At 39.5% G+C, this 27,799-nt stretch overlaps 2 protein-coding genes and 1 long non-coding RNA gene across 11 annotated transcripts in view; 2 read left to right on the top strand and 1 right to left on the bottom strand.

Annotated features, from left to right (window-relative positions):
- The window catches only part of ACMSD (aminocarboxymuconate semialdehyde decarboxylase), a 36,110-nt gene extending 30,783 nt beyond the window's left edge, over positions 1–5,327 (top strand). For both annotated transcript variants that reach the window (XM_065841425.2, XM_065841422.2), the window contains exons 9-10: positions 4,261–4,359; positions 4,583–5,327. In XM_065841425.2, the coding sequence (XP_065697497.1) occupies positions 4,261–4,359; positions 4,583–4,645 (162 nt within the window). In that variant the 3' untranslated portion in view covers positions 4,646–5,327. The remainder of the gene's footprint in view (positions 1–4,260; positions 4,360–4,582) is intronic.
- Positions 2,369–7,917, bottom strand: LOC139828407 (uncharacterized). Its single transcript, XR_011739940.1, has 2 exons — positions 7,660–7,917; positions 2,369–2,743 (listed from the first exon to the last, which is right to left on the bottom strand). It is a non-coding gene; the product is annotated as an uncharacterized lncRNA (long non-coding RNA).
- A 172-nt stretch (positions 7,918–8,089) lies between these two features.
- The window catches only part of CCNT2 (cyclin T2), a 25,627-nt gene continuing 5,917 nt past the window's right edge, over positions 8,090–27,799 (top strand). Inside the window, exons 1-7 of one of the 8 annotated variants that reach the window (XM_065841116.2) lie at positions 8,090–8,314; positions 9,050–9,131; positions 16,831–16,959; positions 17,990–18,050; positions 19,191–19,253; positions 25,498–25,543; positions 26,874–27,037. In XM_065841116.2, the coding sequence (XP_065697188.1) occupies positions 8,124–8,314; positions 9,050–9,131; positions 16,831–16,959; positions 17,990–18,050; positions 19,191–19,253; positions 25,498–25,543; positions 26,874–27,037 (736 nt within the window). In that variant the 5' untranslated portion in view covers positions 8,090–8,123. The other 7 variants (XR_010651574.2, XM_065841117.2, XM_071810766.1 and 4 more) reach the window with 7 other exon arrangements.

Genomic DNA, 27,799 nt, shown 5'->3' with positions numbered 1-27,799 from the left:
AGAGTTCACTTTTCTGACAAGTCTCCCCAAATGCAGACCATGTTCATCCTACATATGTTGTCTCTCTACATATAGTTATAGTATAGAAGGGATAAGTCTAGCTCTTGAATTTTAAATTGCCCAGTTTAGGTGGTCAGATTCCTTTTTTTTGTTGTCAAAGAGACAAGATGACTTGCTTATTTCTTCTGTTCAATTTTAAAATGTTGGGAGACGTGTTTTGCCATTGTTAGAAAGACCTTGGTAAAATAGAAGCTGTTGTGACTCAGCCTGGCTGAGACCCACAGAGTGTTTTTCTGGTCTGATTCTGTTAAGCTGAACTGTAGATGACAAGAACAAAGCAGGAGAGAAAGTACAACATGATGCTTAATCCATTGCTCACGAACTTGACTTTTATTCCTGTTTTAACTTGTATAGAAGGCAAGTCTCTGAGCAGTTCTGCTTTAGAGTAACAAGTCAGCTTTGCATCTTAAGGCTGCTCTAAGCTATGGCTGTTGTGGGAAAGCCACTGTCTTCACACCACACTTACAGTGTAATTTCTCTACCTTTCTTCCTAAGAAGCAACACATAGACTCTGGCCCTTAATGATGATTAGTCTTTGCAATTGAAACTTAGTTGTTTTGGGAGAGAGAGGTTATGGATTCTAATTTGATAATCTAAAAGTCACTCAGCAATAGCCTCTCTGGTGTCTCATTTATTTTGTCAACAGACTTCTGAAATGAAGTTTCTTAATGCAATAAATTTGACTAGTGTTTACATGGGATGTTGGTGTCTTCTTTAATTCTTCTCTGAGTATTTGGAGTTCAAGCAGTGTGATACAGGTGGAACCACAGTGCTAAAAAGTCATGACTCAGATCGCAAAAACTGAAATGCTTCTAACCCTCCAGAGAACTTTAAAAAAAGTGTATTTTCTATTTTTGATAGCCTAAGGCATCTTATCCTCAAAAAGAACATTCACATCACATTTCCGAGCTTTACCTTATAACCATGAAGATCGAAAAGTTACCTCTCTTTTTCTGATGAAAGCTGATATTCTTTCATAATGCCATTCCAAGAGTCAAATGCTTAAAAAATTGTCCAATATCTCAGTGGTTTCAGTGCTGCCATGTGTTGGCAGAATAACAAACAGAAGATGAATAAATGCTGGGCTGAAAACAATGTGATTGGGTCTCGAGGATGACACTGTAAGTTGATGAGCTGCAGGTCTGAAATAGGACAGCTCTCTGGAGTATAGCTCAGAGCTGCGCCGGGAGGGCAGCGTGTGTGCAGATGTACTTAGACATGGCTGCAGGTCCTTGGGGAACAGCCAGTGCCTGGCACCACAATGTCATGTGTTGGCTTTTTGCTTAGGAATATTAAAATCCAGTGACAGCTGCTATGAGTCATTGACATATAACTTCATCCCTCCTTAGTTTTGGGTGCAGGTTGATTGGAGCCTTTCCCAGTTACAGGAAGAAGTACACATTTCTGAGAAAGACTGCAAAATTGCTGCAGCCCTTCTCTCCCCTCAGGATGAAGGAGCATGAGGTGAATTTAAATAAACACAAAATCCCTAATGACGCTGGCTATAAAAAGTGTAGAACTGGGTTGACAGGGGATTGAATGATTCAGTGTATCTCTGCAAAAGCTTCCTCATGGTGATTCCTCAAGACCCATCACCGAAACATAAAACATTCTCTGGCCAGAAGCTGGAGCTGAACTGGCTATAGCAATCTGGCATTTTTTCTTGAGATGTATCCTGACAGTAGGAACCAAGGTGAGATTCAAGGCAAATACAATTTTTCAGTAATATAAGAGGACAAACTCATGCTTGGTGCTCTTTGAGATTCGTTTTAAGATTCAAGTTCCTATTACTGTGAAAAGAAGATCTGTTGAGTAGAAGGGTCCACTGAGGTTAACCATTAGCCGCATGTACCTGTTAAAGGAGAGGTGCACTAATTAAGGTATCAAACTGTAAGTCCTCTAGGGAAAACTGACTGTTGATATCCTTTGGAATAATATAATACATCTGTGATGCTAGGAGTATTATTTATCTGCAGAGACTTCGCAGGATTTCTCTGAGGTTGATTGCTAAAGACTGAAGCTCAAGAGTATAAAAGAATAATCTAATGTCACTAGTAGCAGAGCAATAATGCTGCTTCTAAATTTTTCTTATTAATTTACAGTTCTTAATTTTACTGCTAATGAAGGGATCACATAATTAGCTGTGAAACACTTTAGAGGAAAAGAAAAATATACTTGAAATAATATATATATTATTCCAATGAGGACATGGGATTTCATTCTGCTTTGGTATGCAGGAGATGTAAACAAGAAGGTACAGACCTTCCTGCCTTCCTTAACCTTGACTAGTAAACAGGCAGGCAAATACTAGTTTTCCTTCTCCTTTACTTAGAAATCAATTTGCTCATATAAAGCTAGTATGCTTATTGGGTGGGGGTTTATTTGTATATGGCATACATTTGGTTTTTGTATCTGAAGCTAATGTATTTATATCAGATTGAATATTATGTAAAATAACGTATTTAGCTGCTCAAACGTACACACATCCAAATATATTTTGCTTAACATAAACTCAGAACTCAATCTGGTAGACAGAGGAGTATAAATTCTCCTATTCAAATCTTATGGCAAGACTTCTGTAAAAAAATATAAACAATACAGGACGGAACAATAGAATGTGTATCTTCATTTGGATTTCGTGTAAGCTTTTGTATAGGTTCCTTCAGAGACTCTCGGGTGACATCTGCTGGAAGTAAAAAAACAAAAAGCATTTGGCAAATAAGAAAACCAAATCATTTAATAAAATAACTGAAATATGTTTTCTTCACCCTATTTCAGTATTGGCAACTGAGTTCAAATATTGTAACAATTGCCTCGAATTAATCATCTTGACTTCAAATTCATGAGACATTTAAAAACATATATATTTTTAATGAATACTGTGGATTTCAAATATTCATGTCTCCAGGACACGAAGCTTAAAGGAAAATAGACTTTTGATAAAATCAAAAGAGTTGGCAATATGCACTCTCCGAGGCAGATAAAATGGGGCAATATTATTCCAGTGTGAAAATGAACCTATAACAATGTGGACCTATTGAGGATCTGCCAGTTTATTTTCATCTTTGATAACAGGAATGATGCATACAGATTTTTATTGAATTTCTTTTCACTGACTTACTTTCAGAAACAAATCACATCATGTCAGTCATATTCTCAGACACACGTTTCAAACACATATCCAAGCTAATATCCAATCCCAGTTAAAGACATTTGTAAAAATTATAGACTTCCAAACACATATGAAATTTTGTAAATGAGATTTGGGGTTTGTTATATGAAGCTGGATACTAGTTAAATAAAATTAAATACTTTTTTAAAATCTGTTTGTAGTGATTCTGCATTGTACCATGCTTTAAGTAGTATCACATTGCAATTATTACAGCTTTTAAACTATCACAAAAAATACCATTTTGATTGCTTTATAATTTTTATGACATGTCCTCACATATACATAATTCTCTGTGTGTCCATGCCTGTGTATAGTCAAAGAGTTTCAAATTCAGGAATGCAAATCCAAGCATCTTTTCTGAGATTGGTGGAGAACTTCCTGAGATTCTTAAAGAAACGTGTCAAAAACTCTCATAGTCAGTTTGGACTGCACACAACAGTGCAGAGCGTGCAGTGAGCATGGAAAAGAATCAAAAAGCAAGTTAGGAATCGGAAGGAAGAATTCTGCGTATCCTTTGTTGACCATTTAATTACGGCAATGCTTAACTAAGATTAATCACTGCATTTTAGGCAAACTATTTGCAGTAGGAGTAGTGCAGGAGAGCACTAGATGCCTTTCTCTTATGTTTCAAACCAGCACTATAGTACAGAAAATCACTCTGAGTAGGAAATTACCATTTGCATTTTATTCACCAGGGCAATATACACTCATTCCCATGGGCCTGGGATTTGTGGTTTGAACTTTCTGTGTATCAGAATAAAAATACACCAAAGTGTATTTACTATTAAGAAATAACCTGTACTTTTTTCAAACTTAAATTCAGCCAATAAACTTGAGTCATTTTTTCCAGCTTTGTTTTTTCCTGGTGAAAGTTGGAACCGAAAGATTATCTTCATGTTCAGTTTCATAATTAATCAGTCCAATACATCCATGTCATTTCCTGTGTATTTTTATTAATTCCAGAAAGCACATGCAGCTATATTGTTTAATGCTACTACAGAATGTACCCCATGTTTTTTTATTACCAGGACAAAGTTATTTTGGGGACGGATTACCCTTTTCCACTTGGGGAACTGGAACCTGGAAAATTGATTGATTCAATGGAAGATTTTGACAACACACTGAAGGTATGATCTCTATATTTGAGGTATTTTTCCCTCCTTTTTAAGCCTCTGGTTTTAGACCTGAGATAAAACACTGAAAAGCCAGTGTAATACACTGAGTTCTGCAAAGACTGGAAGAGGCCCTTTAGTCTCTTTGCAGCAGTTCATTTTAAAGCACAAGTAAAAGTATTTGAGTAAAATATGAGTTAAGCACACACAAACATATATATGTGGTTTGTTTTTCCAGGATAAACTCAAGGCTGGCAACGCTCTGGAATTTTTGGGTCTTAGCAGAAAACAATTTGAATAATGAGGAAGATTATTAAAGAGACCAAACTTCAGAAATAATGTTGAACCCTTAGGGATACCTTTATTTGCATGTGCAATTCTACAGGTGAAAAATCTATTTTACAATTCTATTACGGTCTACTGTTATTTCCAAAACAAAAGCAAGAGTAGTGGAAATTAGTATGCACAGCTATTTCTGTGCATCTGAGGATTTAGGTTGTCTTCAAACAATTCTGAAATCCCTGCTTTCATTAAAAAGAAAAATTTCAGTTGCACTAAGAATCTCTGAATGATAATCAAGGTCATGTTTATTAGGACTTGATTCTCAGGATCAAAGAACTGAGAAAACGATGACTTGTATCCATTACATTTCAGTCTTTGTTAAGCCAAATAAACAGAATTTAGAAGAATCTTAAACCAGAATTTAAACATAATCTTGTTGATGCTTTTAAGCCAATTGAAGTTGCAGCATACCGCACTTCAGCTCAGCACTGCAAGTATATGCACTGACACTTTGTAAATGTTGTGATGGAATAAAAAGGTCTATGTGGGGACTTGTGTATGTTTTAGCTGCTGCCTACACCACTGGCAACTTATGCATCAGAAACAACTTGAGCAATATGGTTGTAGGTGCAGAAATAATGTATTTGTGTGGGTAATACTTTGCACGTCACTGTCAAAATAAATACTAGTGTTTATCAACAGTATGGTTTAATGTTCTGTTCATTAAAAAATACTTCCTAAAAGCAAGGTTGGGTACTTCAAATGTTGAAATGTTAATGCTCTATCTAGTTTGAATCCTGCTATAGGAATGGAAAGATGGTTTAACTGAAATGGATTTTACACTAGTCAGAAAAATGCTGATGAGCACTTACAGTCTCATGATCGTTTGCTGGCTATGTGTGATGTCACCATTCTTCTGTTTAGTTGTAGAACACTCCAAGAAAAATAATATTAGACAGAGGTTGTTTCTGTCCATATATCACAGTCTGAACCTGAAGGACATAAGCAGTTCCTGCTGATACCAGCATCTGTTGGACTACAAAGAAGGCTTTGTTCTTCTTTACCGTGCCAAAAAAAACCCCAAAACAAACATGGTTTGTGCAGGTTAGTGATAGGTTTTCTTAGCTCTTGCAGTTGAATCTTTACTATATCGCTTCTCCAAACATATTCCATAAAAGACTACTGGACCACAGAAGCTGAAGTTGTCAGCAGCTCACAGGTTTAGGCCCTGGGAATGTCAGGTTTTCATACAGGAGGAAAAGAGGACCTAGACAAAATAGCTTTAACAGTATTAGCTGTCCTCAGGTTTGCAAGACTTCTGTTGACCTTTTTTATTTAAATATCTACAGGCGAGTATTGAGCTACTTAAATGTATGATTATTAACGAGATTGTTTTAATTAAATTTCAAAGTAGAAGAAAGGCAACTTCATTCTCATTTAATATTCTTTTCCTTCAGCATATTTGATTTTCACAGATGTTTAAATGGATTTAAGACAAAAATACATTGTGGTTCCTCCAATACATTTTAAATTTATTAATTCTTAATTTTTTTAATGAACGAAACCAGTTATGTTAGTGAGAATGCAGTGTCACATCTTTGGGGACCAAGGTCTGGAACCTCTCCAACAGCAAGAACAGTCTTTAATTACCTTAACCTGTGACTGAACGGGTGATTGCAGCACTCTGCATGGTAATTAATTAATGTGCATACCCTGCATAAATCATATTCATTATGGACTGTCATTATTTAATGATATTCTACTTATTCTTGTTATGTCCAGGCTTTTAAGACAGGGATATATATAATCTTCCCCGCATCTTCCTTTTTTTCATTAACAAAGCTAATGTAAAATTCTAATGATACAGTCAGACGATAACAGTCTTAATACTCTTCAACCAATTATTGAAGGAATAAAAGAAAAAATTTAAGTTGAACACCCAAGAACCATGAGTTTATGTAGTAATTTAAACATTGCACTTTAAGATTGTTAAAGGCACAGCAATAGAAGGCAAAGATCAGCTATTAATTACAACGGAAGTCTTTGTAGTTAAATTTCTTCTGCACATGCAAAATCTTGAAAGATGATTTACAGTTGGGAAGCTCAGGCAAGTAATGCATGTCTGTCCATGCTGCGTTATACTTCTATGTATTTCACTAGTGTTTTGTTGAGTCGTTACAAACTTAAAACTGCTTGTACAAAATTTGCACTGAAGTTGTAAAAGAACTAGCTGTTACATAATTTTAGGTGAACAAGACTGCTGTAGAGTACTAGTGGCATACACTAAACACAAGAATACTTGGAGCTGTCATTTTGACCAATGATGATCAGAAATCAAGGCAAGTACCTTTTCGTACCCTTTGAACCCTGAATCCCGTTATGATGCACATGTACAAGTAATGTTTGGTGCTATATTATTATTTAATGGTGAAGTAGGCAGTAGGTAAAACATTTAGCAAGTGATCATAAGTCTTGTTAAATCTTCACTGAAAGCCTAAAAGTAAATGGGTGTCATATAACCAGTGGCGTTCGTGCTGGAGGTGGAGATTCACTGTGTTTTAAAAGGAAGGGGGTGCTAACAGAGCTAGACCACGCATCATAGCCTGCATCTTCAGGAGGGGCAACTCTGATCTGTCAAAGCTCCGTAAGTTAAAGTTATCTTCTCCCACCGTCACCTGCGTATGACAGCTGCTTTCTCCGTTGTACTGCTGTGTTACGTGTAAGGCAATGAACGGGATCACTTGACATGAGATCCGGGTGTTTAACCTTGCGAAAGGACACGCAAATATTCAATGGCTCTACACCAAATCGCTCATTTATTCCTCCTAAACTACCAGCCCGCACCAGGCAACCCGGACCGTGACAAGCCGTGGGAGAAGCCTGCAAGGCTAAAACGCCGGGAGGAGCCGGCGGCTGCGCGCCCTCCCCCACGCCGCTGCTCTCTGCCGCGCACAGCACAGCCGTACCCCGGTACAGAGGCAAGCCACCTCGCAGCGAACACACACACACATCCAGCCGCCCCCCGCCCCGTACCCGCTGCGTTCCGAACTCCGGTGCTCCCGGCGGCTTCGCCCCGTCCCGGACCCGCCGCTCTGAGGGGGCTCCACGAGCACCGCCTCACGCACCCGCGCGCCGCAACGGTCACCGCCCCCTCCACGCGTGGCGGAAGGGCTCAGCCACGCGCGCATCACTGCCGCGCCGCAGCCAATCAGCGCCAAGGACTAACCAATGAACACGCAGCTGTTACTCCTCGCGGCATGTGCCGCGGGAGCTTTGGCGGTCCTGCGGACCACGTGACCACACGCCTCCACGCCGCCGTGCGCGGCCGCTCTTGCCGCGCTGCCGCCGGACTCTATGGTTCAGGACGCATAGGAAGCCGCGCGCCGGGCCGGCAGTTCTCGCGAGAGCCGCCCATGGAGGGCGAGGGGGAGGGGCCGGGCGCGGCGCTGCCGCCGGCGGGCGGAGCCGCGGCGGGAGGGGCAGGAGGAGGAGGTGTCATGGCGGCGGCGGGCGCGGGCTCCTCGGCGCGGGGCGGCGGCGGCTCCTCCACCGCGTCACGCTGGTTCTTCAGCCGGGAGCAGCTGGAGAACACGCCCTCCCGGCGCTGCGGCGTGGAGGCCGACAAGGAGCTCTCGTACCGGCAGCAGGCGGCCAACCTCATTCAAGATATGGGCCAGCGCCTCAACGTGTATCCGAGCGGGGGACGGCGGGCCGGGCTGAGGAGGGTGAGGGGCCGCGGCGGGTGGCATCGGTACCGGCTGCGGCGGGGCGGCGGGAGCGCTTCCCCGCCGTGTGGGGAGCCTCCCGGGACCCTTCCCGCCGCCTCGGCAGCCCCGGCCGGCGCTCGGGGGGCTGGAGCCGCAGCCCTGAGGCACAGAATGGGGGGAGGAGCCTGGCGGGCCCCCGCGCCGCCGCCTTTGTCGTGTGAGGGACGCGCGGGCTCGGGCGGGCGCGGAGCCGCCGCGGGGCGCAGACCCGGCCCTGCAGCCGGAGCCATCCCGGCTCGGTCTCCTTGAGCCGGGCGTCACCTCCTTAGCCTTTCTTGTTTTTTTTTTTTTTTAAGAGATCAGAGTAAAACTAAAACCTCAAGTCCCCTGCTGAAATAGTTGAACAAAACAAGAGCACTTAAGATGGGATTTCCGTTCACGTCCCCTATCGAGGAGTTTTCATTCAAGGGGTGAAATGTGGCCAGTCGGGTATGGGGAATCTCCGCGTTGTCTGTGAAGCAGATGGGAAAGATCCGTGTTAATGCTGGTTAAGCATGTGTTTATATCAGTTAAGTTCTGACGTGTCACGTCCTTAATTAATTTTCAGCTCTAAAGACAGTGTGTTGAAAGCAATGAGTGATGTAGAAAGCACGTTGCATTCTGTTTTTGTAAACAATTTTCTTTATATGTTGTATTTCCTTAATTTAATCTTCCAGATCTCAGCTTACGATAAATACTGCAATTGTTTACATGCACAGGTTTTATATGCATCATTCCTTCACAAAATTTAATCGAAATGTAAGTATGGTTTTACATGTGGTAATCATATGCCCACGATTTTGGCAGTCTGACTGACAAGTGTTATATTCCTTGGCTGGATTGTAAAGTTTGGTGTGTTTGTCGGAATTCTAGCTTCTTATCGGTTGTTTAGATGCAATAATGATATTTCTTTTCAACTTGAATTATTTTAATTAGTGGCAATTAGAGTTTGTCTTCTGCCATTGAAATAAAGAAATAGGCACCATCAGCAAACACATTTCAGATGTGTGAAGAATGCATTGAGATGTTTCAAACCTGGCTGGTGCTGATGTGTTGCAGTTTGAAAGGCTGATGTGTAGGAACACGCATTTTTCTTAATTAAGTCAGTGGCAGCGCCAGCATCGTATGTTTGACAATTGTAATATGGTTATGTGTGTACCCATATGGATAATGTATCTGTTCTTAAAAACCATTGTGCATTTGTTTAACTAGTCTAGTCTTAAGCAGCTTCATAAGTTATATTAGACAAGAAAAATCTTTTGCGAGAAAATGCTGACTCTCTTGTTTCAACTAATGAATTGAGCATGCTGAATCTGGTTACAGAATATGCTGTGAAGAACTGAATTCTTCTGTAAAATACTCTCTGTAACTGAGTGATTTTTCTAACAAGCATGGGACTGGAGATCCCAACCTGAAAACTTCAAGCCTTTTTTTTTTATGTCCAGTATTGTTTGCAGTAGTTAGAAAACCGGCAATATTTTAGTTATTTTTGTGTTTAAAAAACTAACCTCGCAAGAGCAGTTAATAAGGGTGGTGGTGTATCAGTAGTTGGTGAGGATGAATTTTTTCTGATCTTTCCTTTTCCTTATAAAATACACAGATTGAGATGGTGATAGATGTTATGGTCTAGACAGGAGTAGACCTTGGTCTGCCAAGGGATAGAATCTTGCAGACCTTGCCCTGTCTGAAATTTGGGCAGGTACACAGTGGATTACAGTGTTGGCCAGTGCCTTTTTCTGGCATGAATTTGTTTGTCATTGTTGGCTGAGCAAATGGATGTCTTAATTGGTGTTTATTTTGCAAGAAATACATGTTTGTTTGTAGGTGCATTCAGAAGCGTATTTAATTATTTTTGCGCAAAATCCAAGGTAGATTCAAACTCGCAGCAAACTTGTTACCAGGTCTTTATGTAATGAAAGCTTAAGTGTTTATGTACAACCTGAGGTAAGTGTGCATAAGCCCGAAACACTTTAACAGGAAGAAATACATAGTGTGGGGTTTGTTCATGTAGTGATTGAGAGCTGTGTATTGAGTAAGTCAAATGTACTTCCCTAAAACAGTTTTCTAGTTTTAGAGCATGAATAGCACACGTGAAAATCGAGTTCCTGCAACCTTTGTGGTAGAATTTGCCCTTTGAAAGCCTTTGTGTGATATATCAGGTGAAGGCAGTGAAACTGTTCCATCTGTCTCCCTCTGTGCACCTGGAGCTGCTGAGGGGTCCAGAGTTCCCTGTGGCTCTGGGTGGTTTGTGGAGTTGATAAACCAGGCAGAGCTGCTTGGAACAGAGAGGTCGCTCCATGCAGAGCTACTGTAGCTAGGCCTTGTACATCACTTGCTAGATTACTGTTTGTACCGTAATCTGGTAATCTAAGGATAGATTTAGGTAGCAAGAAGCTTTAGCTGCTGTGTTCAGGTTTTCACCAGGCACTGGAAAATGCTGGTCACTTGGAACTGGAAGCGAAAGAGTAATTGGATGCATAGCGCCCTTGTTATGAAAACTGCATCTCAGGTTATATTTATAAATCTTAACATTCACAAGCAGGCTATGCAAGGGCTGAATGCCATGGAAACTGCAACTGCTTTGGGGGTATGAGTGCATTGTTAAATTAATTCTCAGGTAATAGTATTGAAGTAGAAGTTAAAGGCAAGTGCACTGCAAGTTAACAGTCAGTAATATTGATTGGTGCTGAATTGCCTTCTGTAGTTCCTAATGAGTGTAAGGCCAGACAGCAGCTTTGTGTGTGTACTGATGGGCAAACACATTTCCTTGTGTATTTTCCTATTGGATAAAGGGGGTGGTCTCAAAGTGAATGAGTCACTTATAAATACTCCCAAACCATCTGGCAGGTTCTCTGTAGAGAAAGCAAAAAGCCAATGACTGTAATAAATACTTAATATCAAATATCCGGAGTCCTTGACAAGCTAAAAAAATGAACAATATTCATCAACTGCAAGAAGAAATTAACCCTTAGAAATTAAATAGTAAGATACCGGCAGTCTTGAAGCTAAAATCTAACCATTTACAGTATATAGTGTTTATCTGTGGCAAGAAGGAATCTGAAGGCTGGGGCTAGAAAATTAAATGGCCATTAGTTAAAATGCCTTGTGATCTCCAGCTGAAAAAAATGTAGCCTTTGTTTTCTTGCTAGGTAGATTAATGTTTTTATTCAATTAATAAAAACTTGCTTATTTATTGTTATATATAATTGCTGGGTTATACAAATATACATTTATGTCTTCCATACAAGTCACATGCATTGATTTGTTAATAAACAGGTCTTCTAGTGGAAGCTCATTTACTGAATGGCTATTGTCTTAACTCTGGGGTTTTGTTTGTTTCATTTTTTTTTCTTCAATATAAATTACCACTAAACAATTTTACAGACTTTCAAGGTTTTGAGAATCAGCTGTGAATAGGGAACAGAATTCACAACACTATCTTCAATGTATAGAGCCTGGGCTGCCACAGGGGTGGTACACACTGGTTAGTGTAGTTCTGGTTCATTTTGAACATGTTACACTTACTGCTTTAATGACCAGATATCCCTATTTTTGCCAAGTTACTGGGGGTTAGCAAGTCACTTTTGAATTGCTGTGGATTAGCTACAAAGTACATACATTTAGTTGCAACAAATAATGTGTGGGTTTTGATGTTACTGCCAAAGCAGATAAAGACATTGCAAGGTTGCTACATCCCAGTAATAGGGTGGAAACTTGCTTTACCAATTCTGCTAAGCAGAATTGTATGCCCTGGCTTCTAATTTTCCCTAGCTATGCAAATGTCATTTTAGGAACTACTATGCAATAGCACAAATTATTATTTCCATGTTACTTTTGACCAGGGCATAGTAACTTTGGTTTGTTGAGTATAAAGTTAGTCAATGCTGATACCAGGGTGGGGAGGGAGCTTGCTGGCTTTTTAAGGGAAATACTTGCCTGACTTTCATACTTTAAAATATCTTGAAAATTAAAATTCTTCTGGAAATACTGTTTCTGTAGTACTTGGTGTGTTTGATATTGTTACACAGCAAATACCTCTTCTAGAGGCGTATTCTTCAGTGCACTGTGATTTGAAGAACAGAGAAGGGGGAAAAATCCTTGGTATGCTGGCAAGGAGAGGTAAGGCATCCAAATGGTAGCTATATTTGAAAATATAATCCTTAGAAATGCCATGTGGAATACCAAACAGCCAGTTGAAAATATACTTCATGATGTCAAGGAGTTTTTGTGTGACATGCAGTGGAACTTAGTAAAGTGCCTGAAGAAGGCTGTGGAAGGAATTATTTCTCTGAAGTGCAAGGTAGGTGAGTTGTGTGGAGGGTTTTTTTTGTTTGTTTCCCATCCGTTTGTATTCCCTTCCTGTCTCTTGTGCCCTGTCCAAATTGCAGTATTAAACAGTTGGCTCTGCTGTTGTGCAGTGTTCTTAAAACTTTCATAATATGCACCAAGCTTTAGCAAGGCTGTTTTGGACACTTCATTTCTGGTTTTAATATTGCATTTTAGCATATTTTCTAGTTCTATGCAATGTGAGCTCCTGGTTATAATAATAATAATAACATTTATTTTTTTTTAAATAAAAAACCAAAACAACCCAACTTGCAGCTCTTTGTGTTTGCACTTGAAAAACCTCTGTCATAGACCAAGAACAATTAATGTCTTAAACTGATTTGTATCAAGTCTAAAACCATATTGTCGTGAAAGGGGGGAGGGAGTTCTCAGAGAAACTACATGTATGTTGCAGATGGATTCTGAAATTATTCCAAATGCCTTAATTGTTTTTGCAATGTCTTGTAAGTGAATAAGGACTTGTACCACATTTACCAATAAAACTTTCTATCTAATGCTCTTCGACTGTCATAATAAGGTTCTTATGGCTTGGGGTTTTTTCTGTTTAAGTGGGGCCTTGGTTTCTGAGATTCTCGGTTCAAAAATGGGATTTAATTTCATAAATCATGTGTGTTCTTCTGAAGATATTTCTCAGTCATGAAGAATATTTTGGGTGCATGGTAGATAACTTTATTTTGTTTGTTGTATGCCAAATGAAGGTGTCTATATGTAGGAAGCTTACAGCTTTGTGAAGTCTGTGGCTTTAATTTTGCTATTTGTTCTACTTTTTGCTACTTTGTTCTACTTTTTTTTCTGTCATTTTTCAGAATTGGAAGTGAATGAAAGCATTTGATTAACTTTGCCAGTTATATGCTTAGCAGGGTGTGTCGTCTTCACTGAAGACTGTGTGCATGCCAAGTCTGAAATTTTATTAGAATGTCTGTTTTCCTGCATACTAAGGGAAATAAAAATACCGAACTACTCGAAACTGGTAATGTGGACCAAGACAAAGACCTAAAATTCTTTGGGCCAGAAGCCAGTGCTTCTTTTTTAAGGAAATAGGTAACTGGCATGTACATAGATTTCTGATGGACCAGAGTTACATGCCAGTTTATCAGTTTGACTTATGTAAATGCAGATTTGGAGGTTAAGGTCTTGGAGAATAGGAATTGTGTGGAGGCTTCTTGGCCAGAACTGATCAGTTTCAGTAAATTAGAAAATATCCTGAAGTCAGCCTGACTAAGGCGGTGCTTTTTTTTAATTAAGTAAGCCTTCAATGCAATCAAACATAGAATAGTAGTGAGAGAGAATTTTCTGATGATTTACATATGTGGCTATTGGTGACTTGGTTCAAAGGATGTTTCTGTGAAAGGTAAATATTTTCAGTCATGGTAATTGTTGGGAGTTGATTTTTTAGAAAGGTGAATTGTGCAAATTCCATTTATGTGTAACTATACCCACAAACTGTAGGAAGAGACCTTGTGTCAGGACATATTTGAATTAAACTTGTACACAAAGCTAGAAGAACCGTAAGGCCTGAATGCAGGTACTTGAGGATGAGTGTGTGGTGCTTACTGGGAATGGTGAGGCTGGAGAGGGGGAGAAAACAGGGAATAGAAGTTGATTGCTCACAGTGCAGTTGCTTTTGTTCTTCAGCCCAATGGTAAGGCACTGCTACAGGTTGCTGACAGAATATCTGTTTGGTTTGTTTTAATTAAAAACAAAACAAACAAAAACTCAGGGAAATTGTATCATTCTGGGAAGATGGAAAGGATCTTCTCCTGACTTTCTGTTGAAGCCTCTTCCCATCTCCCATTCTATTTCTGATTCCATATACTTCATGACGCAACTTTCCCTCCTCACTGACTTGACTATGTTGAGTCTCAGTTTTTGGTCCATTATGGTCTACCTCACTGTATCCTTTTTCTTAAGAGGGGGGAAAAAATGGAGCAGTTCTAGTCTCTCTGGCATCCTCATTAATATCTCCTTGTTTCTGTCAAATGTCTTGCTGTCTAACTTGTTTCTTCATAACTCTGTTGATTCTTCAACATTCCAAATTTCCTTTCTTCTCTGTTCATGTTTCTCTGGCTTCCTGTCCCTGTCTGCTAATCTGTCTTTCCCCAGAAGTTCAGGATTATCTCTGAAAATGTAATCCTTTCTCTTAGGCTGGCCCTGGTGTAGAAGGTGCTAGCCTCACACACCTTCCTCAGTTAAGCCTGCCCTAAATCCCTGAAGTGTGTTGGGAAGAGGTTACCACAGTGCTTCTGTAGATGAAACAACCGTAGACAAGAGTGGTTTGCCTGGGTTCGTGCATTCCTGGCCTGGAGCACAGTTTGTCTGCTCTGTAAAATACCTTTATATGGCATGCCCGTGTTGGGTTATACATGTCTGTGCTACTCTACATCTTCTGGCACTTCAAAGCTGTTGAGAAGCTTTCTGAACTCCAGAAAGCCTTTCTTTCACATTTAGAATTTAAAAGTTTATCTCCCAGCTTAAGTAAGACATATTTCAAGTAGTATGTCCCTAGCAAAGGGAGTTTCTTCCAGAATTTCAAATCGATACTTCAAGAAATGTGGGTAGGAACTTCCCAAAGATCCTTAGAAGTCTTAAATGACAGTGTTATTATGGCCTTGTCGAGCAACATCTGACTTCAGGTTTTTATTTCATTCATTTCTAAGACTTAAGTTACAAGCTTCTTAAGAAGAAAGTAGTTCTTTTGTCTCAGTTGTGGAAAAATTTGCTCCCTGTGACTTGTTTTGGGTACTTTCAGTTTTTTTAGAATACTAGGTTTCTTCATGGCACGTTTCTATGCATTAAAGGGTATCTCCTTCCCAGGGTGTCAGTTTTCCTCAAGTCTGCCAGCTTACAAGTTTTACTTAAAGTGACTTAAGGAGGCACAAAGGACTCCCTCAGTACATTTCAAGGCTCCTGCAATGCAATGAGTAATTACTTAAATGTTTGATGCTAATTAGTTTGTTGCAGTTTTTCATATATTGAGAATGTCTGTACCAGATATTTCATTTTGGCATAACAAGGGGCTGCTTGCTGACCAAAATAAAGAAAGGGTAGATCTCACTTAAGTGGAGGGGGGTATGGCTGCTATTCAGTTCATTCAATCTAACTGGGCATTGAATGAGAAAAGCAATACCTGCACTGCTTGCACTGTGCATTGATTAAATACTCAGCAAGAAGCTGTTCCAGTTTCTGAAGAAATGCTTTGTACTTAATTTTGACCCATTTAATCTGCTCATGTCTACGTGAAGATTTCTACTGTTACATCAATTCCTGTTTAACGTGGGCAATTTTTGCATACAAAAAGGATGGAGATTCTTCCAAGCCATTTGTGGTTAGCCATGTTCTGTATATAGATCCATCAGTCGTTCTAGCGGACAACAAGGCACCAGGGCTCCGCTTCATAGTGAACTCCTAGGAGATACTGAACGGCGAAAGGGTGCTTCGCTGCCAGCTTATAACACTTAGTTTTATACAAATTTTCATCTTTGAATGTAATTCATAGTCTTTACTAACATTTTATGTAACTGCTGTTTTGTGATTCTTTGTGCTTTGTTCTCCAAATACTGCTGGGTATATAGTAAAGCTTCTAAGGGTAAGCTTTAACTTATACAATGGATATTGATATAACAAACTGTTTTTATTAAAGTTCTCTGCAAAGTGTCTTGCTTTTAGGAGGATCAAATTCTAGCTGAACTTGTGATCAGCTGTTTTGACTTTTGCCGAAGTAATGGTGTAATGGCTCACTACTGTGCAAGAAATTGGATGAACTTTCTCACAAAGTTTATTTAACTTGAAACAGCCTGTTCTAGTGTGACTAAATCTTCTGGAAGAAATCTTCTCTTTTTATGTTGAACTAGAATCAGTTTGACCTCAGACATTTTACTCACAAATGTAATTTAGCGTTTATGCTACTCCTTCCCTGCGCTGCTGTGCGGATTACATCAGTTATAAAACAAAACATGACTAGCTATTTTTGTTGCTTTGCATGATTTCAGACTTATTTGGAAAAAAAAAATCCGACTTCTTAAACCCTTTCTAATTACCAGTTTAGACTCTCCATAAAAGTTCAAGCCCTACTTGTAAAAAGTTAAAATATATATATGTTTTTCTTCTTCAGATAATATCTCCTACGGCATTGTTTTTGGCTGCAAAAGTGGAAGAACAGCCACGGAAACTTGAACATGTTATTAAAGTAGCACATGCCTGTCTTCATCCTCAAGAGCCACAACTGGATACAAAGAGTGATGTAGGTGGAAGTCATGGTTTTAAAGATAATCAGATAATCTGTTACGTTGTCTTGACTGGATTATTGCTGTCTGCAAACTAGAAAACAAAACCCTTGTTTTTACACCAATTAAGTCTTTTGTATTACTTAAGATAACTTATTAAAGACTCAAATATTTGTGTTACGAAACTTGAAGAGATTGCTCCATCCTGAACTTGCATTATTTTTAAGATGTGTAATAGAAGAGCAGATGTTAAACAAGTGGTTTCATGCACAGTTCTGTAAGCCGCACAGTTTGCACAGGGAGGAGTCCAGGACATGGTGTTTGTCTTTCCCAGCCAGAGGCTCACTGTGCACTGTCATCTGCATTCCATTTTAAAGGATGTGGTATGGTTCTCAGCTGTTGCCTCTGCTATACATTAGTCTTCCTTTCATTTGCCAAATTTGTCCAGCTTCCACCTACTTTATAGTCTACTCATCCTGAGGTGAGTCTTCCCAGCACATGCAAGGAAGCTCCAGACTTGTTCTGCTTGAAGGTCAGGCTGGACCTGAGCTGATGTATAAAACTATTTGAGCATCTTTGCTTTGCTCCCTGTTCTTGGAATGACACATGAAGGTAATATATATATATGTATGGATTTGAGCGCACAAGCTTAAGATAGCTTAACCCAGGCCAGCTGAGTATCTCCAGCTGTATTTTAAAGTACTTGCAAAAGGCATAGCCTGCCTAGAGGTATTTGAGTTGATTTGCACTGGCAAACCTTCATAAGTGTTACGGCATTCCCTTCCCTTCTCCCAAAAATGCTTTGTTGCAACAGATCATGTGAGATCCAGACTAAGCAAATCTTACTGTGAAAGATGGTTAGGCTGATATAACTGAATTTAAGTAACACTTATATTGGTAGAGGAAAGTATTGCCACAGTGAAGTCTTCTGAGTTGGCAGTGCTAACTGGTTTGTGTCGATAGTACCAGTATTCAATAGGAAGTGTATGATTAAGATTTTGAGACAATAGGTAGCTGCGGCCTGACCTGTTTGCTTGTTTGTTTCAGGCGTATCTTCAGCAAGCCCAAGAGCTGGTTATACTTGAAACAATAATGCTTCAAACTTTAGGTACGTCTTTCTAATTATCTCCTGTGCATCCAGTCTTACTGTGAATAAGTAATGGAACCTAAGTAACTGGATTTTTGATATGTTGTTAGTACACTAGAATTTTACTATTTTTGTTCTGACCTGGGAGTTTCATATTGGCAGTTGCTGTTGTATTCACTTTGGAGAGGAAAAAAATCCGTATCTATACTTCTGAAATAGATGCTTCTGACGGTTTGATGGGGTAGAAACGAGTACCCATCCAAATAGGTTTTACTCCGAAGTAGTAACTACATTGGTATTTCTTCACATAAGGGAACATGTCGTACTAGGTTAGCTGTGGATGTGTTCTGAAGCAGTCGGGAAGACCTTTATACCAGGTGCTCTTCCTCATTTTGCCTTTCAACAGAAGAACATTATGTAATTCAGTGTGGTTACTACCTCTGAACATCAAAAGTCATAGTGTAACCATCTAATGGATTCAGGTGAACCCAAAATTTGAAATTGAATGTTCTGGCAAGAAATTCTTCTGGTGTTAAAGTACCATAAATAAAGGCAATTACAGCTAGCAGGCCAGAGAGTGCTGACTTACTCAGATATTCTTAAATACCACTTTGAGTATATTGTGTTTTGTTTTGTTTTGTTTTTTTTTTTTAAAAAAAAAAAAGCTAATTGTAGTGACCTAATTCTTAAAATAGCATCATAAACAAAGAAAGGTTTCTTAAGTCACTGACCTACAAATTGATTTAATTTGTAATTTCATAGATGTAACATGTTTAAGTCCCGGAAATCAATTAATAAAGTGCGCGTGCACACACATGCATTTCACTGTGTCTGTAATGTAGCTTTTACTGACTTGTTAATGTGCTATAAACTGTTCAGATATGTTCAACTTGAAAAATACAGCAGCTTCACAAGCATATATTTTTTTAGTACTTGAGGTTACTGAAGGGAATGTTTTACTAATTGATCTTGAAACTGCTATGCCGTCTACCATTGAAATGTATGAAGAAGTGGGGAAAAAAAGGCAGCTACATTGTGTCACTTGATCTTCAGCACAAAGATTTAACAAGCATTTTAGATCTATGGGGAAAGGGAGGGAGTTTGGTTTTTTATTTAACAGCTGGAAATGTAAAGTTCTAAAACACTTTCTTAACTCTTCAGGTTTTGAGATTACCATTGAACATCCGCACACAGATGTTGTGAAATGTACGCAGTTAGTGAGAGGTCAGTGACTTTTAACGGCTCCTGTAAGTCCCTTTTTACCTTTCTAGTAAAATTTGAAGGTGACGTTATTTGTCTAATATGATCTTCACCAACTGTCTTATCCAAAGACTTTGTTTAAAGCTAATTACTAAAAGCTGGATCTTAGCTTGTAGAGTCTGATAAAGAGTCCATTTCTCTGTCTTTCATAATTTTTTGCTTGCTTATTAGCTTTGATTTTAGTAATGACTGTTCCATGTTTTCTTAAATGACAGAAGCAGTGAGTAGTTTAAAACTGCACAGCCACCTGCTAATATTTAGTATCACTCTGGGTTGATTGTTGTCACTCTGAAGTAGTTTTACTGAAGGAAGTTTGGTCTGCAAATCAGTTGCTGGCTGATGCGAGCTTTCTGCCTAGCAAATCTTTTTAGGTAATGAACTGAGGGATAAAGAGAGTGCACGGTAGGTTTGATATCACGTGCAAATACTTCCAAGATGTGACTAATTCTTTTTCTGGGGTAGGGCATAATTACTTGTTTTGCATGGTACCACAAAACCCCAAACTTCTGTTAAGCAGTCGTATCCTCTAACTTGCATGCAGCTCATTCATGGGACTCAGGCTAGAAACCTGGTTTGTTCTTTAATTTTTTTTTTTGTTGTTGAATTTTGGCACACCTTCTTAATTCTTACATTGATTTCCTTTGGGGCATTAGAAAAAAATAATCTCATGAGGTGGAGGATGAAAAAAATTAGAAATCAGTTGTAAAAGCACGTAGAATAAGCTTTTTCACTTTCATTGTGTTCCTTAATTAGAAAGTGTTTGGAAACGATTAGACCATGGTGGTTAGTCTTTAGTCTTCAGTTGTTGCACTGAAAAATGCAAGTGCTTCAAAACTTTTTGTTTTTCTCTATAAAATGTAGGATGGTTAGGTGCAACTTAATCATGTTACCTAGATCTGGTTTGTAGTAACTCTAGAATTAATGTAGTTCTTTGAAGAAACAGTGTATCTCCTTTCTCATTTTGAAGTAGATTACTGGTGTAGCGTGTTCAGAGTTCATTTCTGAGTAGGACTGGTGCTCTGTGTAACCTACCTGTGTACAAAGTAGCTTTATTGCTATTCTTGCTATAAGATAATGATTCTTTGCTTTCTGTCCCGATTTGATTTTGACTCAGTGCATAAGTCCAATAGCACCTGTAGTCTCAACAGTCTGCATCGGCAGCTCTGGAGGGTTTTACTTTGGATTTTCTTTGCTGTGGGTAATTATAAATGTGAGCACATATTTTGGTGTTTGTGTGAGCCCCCACACCTCTGCTTGGTATTTGGGGCTGCTGGTAGGGGTGGCAGGCGATACTGCAGCTGTATCAGGAGGTACGTGCTACTTTTTAAACCTGACATTTTAAAGCTAGTATTTAATGTCATCACAGTTTAACAAAATACTTAGAATCCAAAATTATACCAGATCTTGAAATGTGAAGATTCCAGTGAGGACTGGAAATCCATGTACCGTGTGCATGCAAAGAGAACGTCATAGGTCTGATGCTTGAAAATCTACTCACTGGAGTAGGTGTGCTCCTTAGTATGTGTGTATGCAAATGGAATTCTTGTCAGCATATGCTGCTCCGAGGGGTGGTGTAGGCTGTGAACACAAGACTTGAGTACTTCATATTAAAACAAATCAAACCAAAACAACAACAACAAATTAATCCATAAATTAAAAACATTGATCATGAAATCTGTAGTCATGCATGCAAGTCAACCAAGTAGAGAATAATTGCTGTGGAACTTTAGTCTAATGTACTGGCTGAATAAACAGTTGAACTTTTGAGCACAATTATACATCTTCAAAGGTGTGGTGGTATGATTTTAGTTCTCTATCTCTTAACACTTATTGGACAGTGCGTTGTTTGAATGTGAGTAGGTACAATACTTAGATATCAAGTCCTTAAGCTGTCAAGATATATCTAAGGCTGTTAGTGTTAAGCCTTTAGTGCCACAGAGACTGACTGAGAAGTTAAAGAAATGCAAGGTTGCTTCACCCACTTCTGGTAACACATGTTCTTGGACAAAAAGCACTATTTCAGAGGACAAACAGATACCTTTTTGTTAAAGGTGATTAAGTTATCCCATACTATTATGATTTAAACCTTCAAAGGTATGCTTGGGGTAAGAAAGAAGAGAGGACTATAATGTGGCTGACTATTTAAGTATCAAAAGAAAGGCAACAAAGTTGGCTGAGGTCTCCAAATGAAATTCAAGCTTTGGCTTAACATGTGTGCACTGAACTGCCGTACGGTGAGAAGATGCCCTGGTCCCTCAAACTTTTGCTGGCAAAACTTAATTAAGCAGCTACGAGGATGGCTGATTCTCAATATCACTTTTTGTTGTCTTACATCCAGGGTAATGTGCTTTATGCTGTCACTAGTTCTTGTATTAATCTGTAAGCTACCACCTTTAAAAGCAAAATGAAAAAAAAATATGGTTCTGTTGATGATGCTCAAAAGATTCAGCAAAGTTCTTTGTCAGAAGAATGTCTACTAGTAACATACCAGAGTCAATTGCTGGAAGATGAACTTGTGGGAGCTGGTGCAAATAAATGTAATTGCTTCAACATACAGCTAAAGAAAAAGTTGAATTCTTCACCTCTAAGATTGAAAGCCTTTCTGGAGGCAGTATTAGACAACACGGGTCATTGTAGGTAAGGGGTGACTGGATAGATACATAATGATTCATGATGTTCAGTCATAAGGTATCTAATTATTCCTTCTGGTTTTCAGAGATTCATGGTTCCATGAAATTGTTCCATCTTTACAGTTTGATCAGTGTAGTAGACAAGGAAAATGGTGTGGGCTCAGTCATCTTTTCTGCACCGTTCTTCCTCAGTGTCAAGAGACTGAGAAGAGGAGACAGGATCATCAGTCCTTAGGATCCCACAGGTCCTCTCAGGAATCTGGAGGCAGTGGATCTGTGAAGGGCTGTCAGCAAGCTGCAGTGCCCATTCCAAGGATGCTCCAGTACTGAAGAGAGAAGAAAAAAGAAAAGCGAAACACAAATCACAAAAACTGTTCTGGTGTCAAACTGCCTTACTAGCTTGAGTGCTAGTTGAACGATCTGCAGTGAGACTTGCCCTAAGGCTGAGAGCATGACATGGTGTGGTCCTCTTAGCCTGATTTTTGCAGCAGAGCTTGTTCCCAGCCTGTGTCTGGTGGGACTTGAAGGGGAGGAATCTATATCCTCATCTCCATCTTGCGAAGTCTTCATTTTTTTCTGTGTTGGTACACAACCTTCTTTTGGAACTGAAGATTGGATTCCAAGGATTTCTAGGATTTTTCTCACTGCTCTGCAGGTTATCAGGTACCTTGAACACCCATGATCCTTACTAGGCTTTTGTGGAAGTTGCACTCTCAAAGTCTTCAAACATTCCATACTGTCTGTGTACACAGCTGCCATTGGTTAAATTGGGCTGATAAAGACCAAGGTGGCAGAAGAGGAGATGAATCTGAATATATCTGCTTTTTCAGAGGGTATTCTGATGAGCAAAATCTAAATTTTAGTATACTTAGTGTTGTGGAAATATCTTGAACACCAGCTGCAGCTGGTGTGTTTAACAGGCAGCCTTCAAATTCTGAACTGTCACCTCAGGCTTTTACAGGCCTGTTCCCAAGGTTTAAATACATTCAAGACAGTAAAGCCACCAGGACTGCTCAGACCTGAATGCCTCCACCATGGCCTCCTCCAGCCCTTTCCAAATCCAGTAGGCATCCACCAGCACACCGCCATTCAAAGCCTGGAGCATTTTTCCTTTTGCCCAGAAGGGATTCAGTAAGCTTGCTTTCTTCCAATACTGATGGCTTATCTGCAGTCCCCTCTTTCTGGGGAACGCCTACCTGTGTTCTCAGGGTCCTTGTCATGGTCAGCTACCACCCTCCTAAGGGTGACTTGCTAATCACATTCTCATGATTATCTCAAGATCCAAGATAACCTGGTGTTGAAGAAGAGATTCAGATACCTTGGAATTGCACCAGGTGAACTGTGTGGCTGTGCCTTGTAAAAAAAACCAAGCATTTTGGTTTCCACTTAGGACATTCTTGGAGACAGTAGCCTTTTGGACAACAAGTCCTGTTTCAAAATCTAAGTACTACTTTAGTAATCCTGTCTCATGCTTGCTTCTGCAGCAGTGAGGTGGGGTGGTTGTTTTAAATCACTTCTGAATGATAAAATATAAAACGGATTATTAATGGCTGGCATTGTAGTCATCAGTCCTGCAACCTGTGAATTGAAACAGAGAAGCTCTCCTGGCTTGTTTTGGCCTCTGCTTCAAGATTATTTTAATTTGGAGATGCCCTTTCCACTACTATAAAGGAAATAATACGCTAAATTATAGGAACCAAAATTCCTTAGCTTTAGTTTGAGTGGTGGATTCTATTAAACCAAAGCTCTCCTCAATGTAAGAGCTTGGGACAGTTGTTTTCAGTCGTGCCTTGTGTTACTGTAGGCTTTAGTTGTGAGTTGAAATTTCTTGTTGGTTTGGTGATGATGATTATTTAGCTGTAAATAAGTTGAAACAGTATCATGCTGCTTGTAGTATAGGTAAAGGTATTTAGCACACTGATTTTTTGATTGAGGCTAACATGTGTGTTTCAAGATGTGATTCTTTTCTTCCAGGTATGTGTGTTGATTTACTCAACTTTCAAGCTGATGTTAAATAGAAGTTTTCTGGCATCTGCTTTTCTTCCTTGTTCAAAAGTGACTTTTCAGTAGAGATGCTTTTTGGTCCAGTCCCTTAATTCAAACATGTAACTTTACAGAATATAGACATCGTTGAAGATCCTTTAAACATTACTTTGATGAAAAACAAAGAGCAAGACATAAATGTCAGTCTTACTCAACCATTCTGTATTTTTGTTTGTTTTGTTACAACAGTCTAATTTCACTTTCTTTTTTTGGTAATACTGCCTTACCTTTTTTTTTTCTGATGGGAGGGAGAAGAAAAGGTTGAACTCCATGGTTGTCTGGCATGCAATTACCACTATAGTTTGCAAACTAAATATTATAGTATAACAGTGTCACGTTGTCACTTCACCTTTTGATTATTATGAATTGGTAGAATTTGTGTGTGTAGGAACGGATCCTGTTAACTTGCTGCTTCTCAGGTTATGGCACTGCCCAGCTGCGTAGCTTAAAGACAAATCTGATTTAAACTTCTTGTCAATCATTAGATGTTGAGTTAAATCACACTTTTAACATGCTTTTTAAAAATTAAATTTTAAAAGCCATTGCAGTCTTTCTCAAACTTTATAGAAAGATGATTATTATTAAAAGTTTAACAGTATTCCCTTTGACATAAAATTCAACAATACACTTTCTGCAGGTAGCACTGATTTCAAGTGATAGTGTCAAAGTAAGAATTCAATGAAGGCTGCATTCAATCTTCAGTTAAAACCACTGTGCCCAGCTATTCCGTTATATGTGCGTTACAGTAAGTTCCCTTACTCGAGTGAGGAGCGTTGGGGTTTCGCTGGCAAGGGTCACTGCTAGATGGCTGTAGCAGCCTAAGTCCTTAGCATGTCATTTCTGGCACGTTGCAGTCTTGTGTGGGCTTTTTTCCTGACTGTAACTAAAATGAAGTTGTTTATTTCCTCTGGAAGCTTTACCATAGGCTTAACAAACGTGGACCAAACTGTTACGAGTATGATGCTCATGATTAAAGGGAGCAGAAAACTTGATTTTTTTGGTTTTTTGGTTTTTTACCATCTAGCTTGGGAGCTTGCCGTGTTGTAGCGCTTTGGGACAGAGATGTGGCTGGTTTTGGGGAGGTGCGGGGGGACGGGAGGGCGTTCTCCAGCTGGCCTGCCGTGGCCCTCACCAAGAGCAGAACTTGCACTTTGCGATGAATTGGCTTTTACTGCCTCGGTGCAGTCCAAGGCTGTGCTAGGGATTGTCTGTACGTGAGGAAGGGGAAGCAGGTTCTTACCTAAATTTCTAGCGGAGAGCGTTTTTGCGGGGTGGATAAGCAAAGGCCAACTGGCCCGTGGGGTGAACCATGGGAGGGGCAGTGAATGGAATGACTGGTCCATCTCCAGTCACCGAATGTAACAGGCCCTCTATTTCTTGGAGAAGATAATTTTAAAGGCTCGTTAGTTAAATTTGCATCTGTTCTGTGGAAACACCAAATGGTGCTTTTGGAAGGTAAAATTGCTTTAATTTTGTTCTGAAACTGACAAGTTAGCACAGATTACTTAATCTCTCCATTTTTCTTTTTCTTACAGCAAGCAAGGATTTGGCACAGACATCCTATTTCATGGCTACCAACAGGTTGTTATCCTGAACCTCTTTGTTGCACTGTTGTAGCACACTATAGCTTCCTTTACTGCAGGGCCCCCGACATGTGTCTTACCCTTGTTGCACCAGGCGACTGGGCCATCTCCAGTGGTGGTACCTTCCTGGGTGCAGTGCGGTGTATTGGACAAGGGCCTGATGGCACAAAGGGGTTAAATGCACGATGAGAAGTGTAGTGGTGCTTTCTGATGACATTTTTCTCGATTGTGAGTGCATAAGTCTAAAATTGGTAGCCTGAATAGCAGCTAAAGATTACAAAGAGCTAAACTTAACCTAGAAATTCGAGCATCTTGGTAAGTACAAAACTATTTTTAGTTTACACTTGTAGTTAATGGCAGTTTTCTCTTAACTTTAATTATATTGATCCAATCTTAACTTATAAAATTGTAGTGGGCCTAAGATCTTTTCAACTAGCTGATTTTTCTTTTCAGATAGACTAATAGTGCTCCAATGTTCTTTCTTTTACAAACAGCTCTTTAATCTTAATGTATAGTTTTAAAACTTAAGTACTTACATAAATTTCAAGTTCTAGGATTCCAAATGGGGATTGTGTATACATAGCCTGTTGTAGAAAGATGGAATTTGAGAGCAGACTTCAGTCTTGATTTCTCAATGACTTCCATTTACTTCTTGCCAAACGACTTTGGGCTTTATTTAGAGGATTATCTTATGTGTAGATAGTTTTAAAGGCAATTATCTGCTGCTTATTAGAACTCTTCCAGATAAATATTTCTTGGTGGTTCCTTGATGGGTTCTGTATTTGAAACAGCTGTTAAGAAAAGCTGTGATAAAGCAGTGAAACTGAACCATTATTTTTGTGCTGCTGCCAGCTGGAAGCTGAAGGCAAGTTCACAAATATCACAGATCCAGGCCTAGTGGAAGCCAAACCCACAAGTAATTCACTTGGCCGCTGTGGAATTATTGGGGCCCTTCTTCTAGTTGTCTCATTCAGAGACTGCATCATCAGCTGTATGTTTTTACTGTAGAATTTTAGTTGACCATATTATACTACTTTCTTCTTAGTACTTATGTACAGCAGAATAACTGGTAAATTTATTTACTGTTCACACTTTTTACAGCAGAAGCAAATTTAAATTTTCTACCAGATAAATGCCATGCCCTTTGTTTTCTCAAGGCATTAAGATATCTTACAAAGTTTAATCAGAAATATGTTCCATGAACTAATGTTTAACTGCTGTTGCTTGACAAGTTCTCTTATTCTGTATGTTAATGGTTGATTTATTTGGGTTTTCTGTTTTACATGTTTGATTTCCTTTGGTTCCCCATTACGAAATTTGTGCAACAGCCTTCACCTTACTACATTCTGTCTTCAGTACAAGCCCACAGTGATAGCATGTGTGTGCATTCACTTGGCCTGCAAGTGGTCCAACTGGGAGATTCCAGTATCAACTGATGGGAAACACTGGTGGGAATACGTAGATCCTTCAGTTACTCTAGAATTACTAGACGGTAAGCAATATCGCCTTTCCACATCTTCAAAGTCAAGGGTTTATTGATGTAAAAACAGGAGCATAGGATAGTAAGAGCATAGCTTTAAGCCTAAACTAAGTCTCACTGACTTCACATACTGGATCCTTGGGTGAGAGAAAGCTTATAGGAGAGGGGAGAACTTTGGAAAGCGAACTTAGTTTTGAGACCCTTTTTATTTCATCCTGTGGGCTGGAGCATCCACTAACCTCTTGCAGGTGCAGGTTAGAATCTCGTTTTTAAGCACTTTCCAGAACCAAGGAAGAGATGGAGATCAACCGGTGCAAATCTGTGCAGTCCTGATGATTTTATGTGCATCATTGCTCCAAGTTTATGGCTTCACTGTCACTAAAACAAATGTTCTTAAGGCTATACATAAAATTCCCATATTTATGAAGGTAGTTCTACATTAACAGTTTGGTATAGCTTACGATACCTTAAACTCCTGTAAAACATTTTTTTCTTGTTAAATGGCTCCTTTCCAGAAGAAAGCATATATCTAGGAGACGGTATACCTAGAAGTTCACTATTTTTTTGAAATAATACTTATTACAGTGGAGTCTGAATTTAAGGTCCACCTATGCTAGTGCAGGGGAGGCAGTAGCTTCTAGGGCTCTCAGATCCGTGTACTGGACTTTGCTGTTAGATGGAGAGTGAAACGCTTGTTTCTGAGTAGTGGTGGAGGCCTCCAGACTCGGTATGGTCCAGCACAGCTCCTCATGGCCTGCTTTTCTCTTCTGCTCA

This window comes from Patagioenas fasciata, chromosome 7, assembly GCF_037038585.1.
Source record: "Patagioenas fasciata isolate bPatFas1 chromosome 7, bPatFas1.hap1, whole genome shotgun sequence".
In the NCBI taxonomy this organism is placed as follows: domain Eukaryota; kingdom Metazoa; phylum Chordata; class Aves; order Columbiformes; family Columbidae; genus Patagioenas; species Patagioenas fasciata.
This window is presented reverse-complemented; position numbering and strand designations above follow the sequence as displayed.